General features: G+C 31.0%; 1 protein-coding gene across 1 annotated transcript; it reads right to left on the bottom strand.

Annotated features, from left to right (window-relative positions):
• Positions 1-1,245: 1,245 nt before the first annotated feature.
• On the bottom strand, positions 1,246-3,769 carry LOC137249880 (uncharacterized). The gene is made up of 4 exons (XM_067781881.1): positions 3,699-3,769; positions 2,841-3,019; positions 2,619-2,769; positions 1,246-1,589 (listed from the first exon to the last, which is right to left on the bottom strand). Exons 1-4 carry the CDS (start codon positions 3,745-3,747, stop codon positions 1,480-1,482), a joined length of 489 nt encoding a protein of 162 aa, XP_067637982.1. The 5' UTR covers positions 3,748-3,769; the 3' UTR covers positions 1,246-1,479.
• Between the last annotated feature and the right edge of the window lie 2,359 nt (positions 3,770-6,128).

Raw genomic sequence — 6,128 nt, 5'->3', positions numbered from 1 at the left:
TCACAGTTGCATATTTATCTCTGGAGTGAAAATGGTTATCACCCTGCAAAACACGCGAGTACTCCATGCATGCATGTATGGAGTACTCGCTATGGACCAACCGAGTACTCCAAAATTAACCACAATTCATACAAAAAATATGGTCCAATTAACATTGCGATGTCCTAGGACCGGACCATATACACCAGCTCAGCATTACGTCAGAGTAATCCATGGAGTACTCCAATGGATTACACCATGGAGTACCTACGTGAGATTAGTTTTAATACTACTCCAATTTACTACAGCATGGAGTATCTACGGGTGACTAGTTATAAAACTACTCCAATGGATTACACCATGGACTAACTTCGGTAGATTAGTTTTGAAACCAGTCCAAAATGCTACTCCATGGAGCATATGCAGAGGAGTAGATACCAAAATACTTTTTGCTGTTTAGTTCAAGTCGCTTAAGGAAAAGGAACAAATAAAAACTAAAATTATTAAAAACTTTACTTTATTTATTCATAATCATACAAGTTTTTAAATACTTATACGGAAAACAAAATTTTTTATGCTTTTAAGTTAATTAAATGCTTACAGCTGCGAAAAAAACATAAATTGTTTATTTATTTAAGGCAGGTTTATACTGGACGTAATTCGAACTCACATTTGAAGTTCAATGTCGCTATTGTCGTTAGACCTACAATTATGTATCGAATTGCACACACAACTCCAGTAACAAATAGAATTATTTTGCCATTCGCTTTGATTTCATTCAGTCTTAGATGTTTCTGTTTTGGTTTTAATAGCTTTTGAGTATTGTTAGAAAAAATTATCACACTTCATTTTGTAATTTCTATTGAAATTCGTTTAGGTATCTGATAAAACTAATATTATAGTAAAATATAAAAAAAATCTTAAAAAATTATTATATATTCACATTATTATTGATATTCATAATGAAAGGCGAAAGGTTTTTTTCATTTCCTTAAAACTAATCAGGCAATTCATTGTACTATTTTTTGATTATTAATTTAAAAGTTTTTGTTTACTAAGTTGTAATAAGAGTAATGAATTTTTTAAAATATCACAAGTTCATTATCGAAGACTTCAAAATAGTTCTCTTACCTTATGTCTACATGCATAATTATTTTTTGGTTTCTAATTGCATACTTAAAATAAGTATTGTAAAAGAAAATATCACGAATTCATATTTGTAATGCAAACTTTTTACTTAAAACTAGCTGTACATATTTGTATGAAATCAATTTAACTCAATTAATAAAAACCAAAAAAAAACTTTTCATTTTAAAATGTATAAATAATATAAAAGTATTGTTAAAAGAATATCACAAATTCATGCTTGTATCTTAAAACTATTACTTAAAACTAGCTGTACATATTCTTACTTATTCCATTTTACTTCAATAATAAAAAAGTTTTCATCTTAATTTCTAAAAAAAAATAATTGCATATATATATGTACATAATTTAAAATTACTGCTTCTTTTTTTGGCTGGACACGACTCGAAAGTGACGTTTTTTCACTGCTTGGAGTGCCACTCGCAATTCTTTTTCCGCGTTTGGGCAATTATCACATATTGCAGCTGAAATAAATATATTCATGAATATTTTATTGGTTTTAACAATTTCAAGATGAAATCGTATTTTACTTGGCTTAAAAACCCCCGTTGTAGTAACACTCTCTCTTATAGAACATTTACCTTGAAGCAAATGAGTTATGCGAACAAACGCAAATCACCCATTCCCCCATACAAATTCCTATTTCCCTATCTACGCTTTCATTAAATTTTTTCTTATTAGCTCGAAGATCCCAAAACCTCAAAGCGAAGTATTTCATTTAAATTATTACAAAAAATTCATTTTCCAATATTTATGGCTTTCATACAAACACAAATTTCAAATTGAACCATCCAAATTGATCTCGAATGAATCGCGTATATTTTTACCCTCACGATATGGCAACAGCGAACCGCGATATTTCTTTCGAACAATTGGGTTAATCGGTCATCTTGACTTGCCATTTCTAATCTGTCACATTATTCTGAAATATTTTGAATTGTCAAAGCCAAACAAATTAATTCTAAGGAAATTATTTATAAACGATAAGCTATCGTACATTTAAGATAAAAAAAGAGCAAAATGTTAAAGTTATACAGTGAATGATTAACCATCAGTTTGCAACACGACTGTCACTAAACCAAGGTAAAACTTGATGAGTGCTAATCAAACGGGGAAGATTGTAAGGCAAAAGTCTAGTTGAGGGGCCGACTGCTAATACGTTACCAAAAATATCGTGAGAGGTATCAAACGACGCGTTTTAATCTCGAGAACAATAATCTGAAGGTGGAAAATAAAAATTGTGTCTCTGTCCGGAGATATTTGCCTTTGAAGTTGGCGATTTTTGGTGTTTTTTTAATGTTTGGTACCCACAAAAAAAAGTGTAAGCATAAGTGTTTTGTGCGGATATAGTTTTGGTCTCCAACCAGGGTAATTTTTTATAATCGCGGCCGAAGGTTGATACCTCTCTCGATATTTTTGGTAACGTATTAACAGTCGACCTCTCAACTAGACTTTTACCGAATGTAAATAGTATATAAAATTGCTATACGTACCTAAAATAACTCTAAATATATTTTTGTTATTCCTTAGACTTTTTTTGCCGAAGTTTCCATCTGTGTTGTATGCCATGCACAGTTCACGGGAAAATATCCGTTCTAAATTTTTAATAGTGCTCCCATCGATCAAATATTTCACAGCAGATACCTAAAAGAAGATAGTGAACAGAAAAATGCTTTTTAAAATGTGAAAAATGTATAAATAGTACTGAAAATTACGTATTTCTCATTAGCTTGATTTATATCAGCTTCCATCTTTTGGATATCTTCTTCTGTTTTTAGTGGAAAGATTGTGGTAATTTTAGTTTCTATTTGGCGACTTTTGTTAAACGCTTGTAGCTGCACCTTTTGATCGGCCATCATTTCTACTATAACTTTGTTCTGATTTTCTGTAGTTGCTGAAAAAATCAAAAAATGATATTTATGAATGTCTTTTTGCCTATTTCTGTGGCCGCTATTGACTTCTAAACCAATAAACCATTAATTAAGAAACGCTGGTATGATATTATGGGTAAACTTATGTGCTCATTTGCATTCACTAGGGCCTTGTTATGATTAATGTGAATATGTAATCATACATGATTTAATCAATAAGGGAAGGTGCTAAGGACGGCTCTAATATAAGTGGTTTCTATTTCGATACCTTAATCGGTTTTACAAATTTAGGATAATTTTGAAACGCTTTGTAAAATATAGGTATCAGAAAAAATTTATAAGAAGATATAAGTTCCCATCGACGTTTCAACCGGGCCAGAAATATGTTTTGCGAATGTTTGGAATATCGGTTACGTTGAGTAAAAATTAGATTCTTGATTATAAAAAAACAATTTTTATATATTTTAAGTTATATCGAACCTTTAATTGACCATAAAGAGATCCAAATTTTTATTTTTTGAGACTTTAGTTTTCTTAATTAAAAAAAAAACCGTGAAGATGTTAATTTAAATCAAACACAAACAGCAGTATGAAAAAAGAACCTTTATGTACTTCTAATGTAAAGTAGAGAGTTCTACTTTTTTTTAAAATGATTTTTTTGACTAATAAAGGTGTGATATGAAACATTAGTACTAAACTCACCTTGCAATTTCGACAAGTTTTCTTTTAAACTTTTTTGTTCGGCCATCATTTCGGTAATTATTTTGTGCTGTTTTTCGATCATGTCTGCAATATACAATAGAAAAAAGTATTATTGGAAGTTTTAATCCATTAGTTAAATTTTAAATAGACTACCTTTGAGTTGGATGCACAAATTACATCGCGCTTTCGTTGTACGGTCTGAAAAGCAAAACGTTTAATGTGAAGTAAATTGAAATGAGGATACTCACAATTTAATGGTTCATTTCCTACACAAGCATTGAATCTTTTCAGTTTTCCTGGTTCGTTCTCCATTCTATATTCTTTTTTAATTTTTATTATATTTTGTATTTTATGTGTGGGTATATATTTTATTTTGCTATTATTTTCATGTGCAGTGTAAAATTGGTATTAAAATAACTTTGTTTTCATAAGGGAAGGAGAGAAGTTTGCAGCTAATGTTATTTGCGTTAAATATTTCATCTAATTCTTCTAATAAATTATCGGCAGAAGAAATACCTAATGCCGATATTGAATCTAAAGGGTCTTGGAAAAATGGGCGGATATTTTTGAAACGGCGGCCTATTACTAAAGTGTCATTGTTTTCATCACGTTTAAAACCAATAATTTTAAAAGGTGCATAGGGCATTAGAAGGCAAAGGTTATTTGGAGCTTTCAAACTCAAGTAATAGTCATTGCATGTGTAGCTATAAATGATGTCATTTTTTCTCTGAGCCCTAACACTTTTTATTCCTTTATCATATTTGTATGAACATTTTTTAAATACAATTGTTGCAAAATATTAGTGGGCTTGCGCACATCTTTTTTAATCATTTGTAAGTGGTTTTCGAAATCATATGCAGAAAAGTTATATAACACGCCTTGCTGTCTGACACAAGCACATATGTGAAGCAAACTATGAACATTGTAAGTAACACTTTGTGGTCCAAATACTGTCCCGAAGTTTTGGACGAAAAGCCTTAATAATTCTGCTGCAACTTCGATGTTGTTTTGAAAATTTTTTGGGCACGATAATAACCTTATTGCACAATGTAGGAGCAGAAATGTATAGTAAAAGTCATCACCAACATTATTCTTTAAAACCAAAATACCTGTGTACAGTAAAAATTGTCGAAATTCTATAGCTTTCCAGTTAGAAAGTTCGTCCAAACCTCGAGGTAATCTATTAAATTCTTTCGGAATACTTTTTTTTAGTGTAACCAATAACCTAGATATATTTAGCTTACTCGAAATTGAAATTTTTTCATTTACTTTATTTTTAAAAAGTTTGCTAAGCATTTTCCTGGTTACGCCCAAGTCAATAACATGCATGGGATCTAATGGAACTTGGCTAATCATTATACCTTTCATGAAAATGAAATGGTATATTAATTTCGTCACGAAACCGAAAATTGTAAGTCCTTAAAGGAAAATAGATTGACCCACTATTAAGTATACCGAAATAATCAGGTTGAAGAGCTGAGTTGATTTAGCCATGTCCGTCTGTCCGTCTGTCCGTCTGTCTGTTTGTATGCAAACTAGTCCCTCAATTTTTGAGATATCTTGATAAAATTTGGTGAGCGGGTGTATTTGGGTGTCCGATTAGACATTTGTCGGAACCGACCGGATCGGACCACTATAGCATATATCCTCCATACAACCGATTTTTCAGAAAAAGAGGATTTTTGTAATATCTTACCCAGTTTAACAGATTGAAGCTTCAAACTTCACCATATACTTTCGTATATTGCACATATTGTTGCCTGAAAAAATTGATGAGATCGGTCGTATATATAGTATATATCCCTCACAACCGATTGTTCAGATAAGGAACTCTTCGTAATTACTGCCCCATTTTAAGAGCTAGAGGCTTCAAATTTCAACGAATGTTTAGGTATATAGCATATATTGTTGTCTGAAAAAATCATAAAGATCGGTGGTATATATAGTATATATATGGTGGTATATATAGTATATATATATATATTTTCGCAAATTTTAGCCCCATTTTAACAGCTAGAAGCTTCAAATTTCACCGAATACTTACGTATATAGCATATATTGTTGTCTGAAAAAATCGTAGAGATCGGTTGTATATATAGTATATATCTCATACAACCGATTGTTCAGATAAGAAACTTTTCGCAATTTCTACCCCATTTTAACAGCTATAAGCTTCAAATTTCACCGATTGCTTACGTATATAGCATATATTGTTGCCTGAAAAAATCATAGAGATCGGTTGTATATATAGTATATATCTCATACAACCGATTGTTCAGATAAGAAACTTTTCGCAATTTCTACCCCATTTTAACAGCTAGAAGCTTCAAATTTCACCAAATGCTTACGTATATAGCATATATTGTTGTCTGAACAAATCATAGAGATCGGTGGTATATATATTATATACTTCATATAAACTCTCATTTT

Source organism: Eurosta solidaginis, chromosome 4 (genome assembly GCF_040869045.1).
Source record: "Eurosta solidaginis isolate ZX-2024a chromosome 4, ASM4086904v1, whole genome shotgun sequence".
Taxonomy (NCBI): Eukaryota; Metazoa; Arthropoda; class Insecta; order Diptera; family Tephritidae; genus Eurosta; species Eurosta solidaginis.
This window is presented reverse-complemented; position numbering and strand designations above follow the sequence as displayed.

Bases quoted from the DNA above. Each gene is read 5' to 3' on its own strand.
- LOC137249880 (XM_067781881.1), bottom strand. From the start codon at position 3,747: ATGATGGCCGAACAAAAAAGTTTAAAAGAAAACTTGTCGAAATTGCAA. The intron at 2,770-2,840 runs GTAATTTTCAGT...ATCTTCTTTTAG, and splicing joins ATCAAGCTAATGAGAAATAC to GTATCTGCTGTGAAATATTT. The intron at 1,590-2,618 runs GTACGTATAGCA...TATTTATTTCAG, and splicing joins TATATTTAGAGTTATTTTAG to CTGCAATATGTGATAATTGC.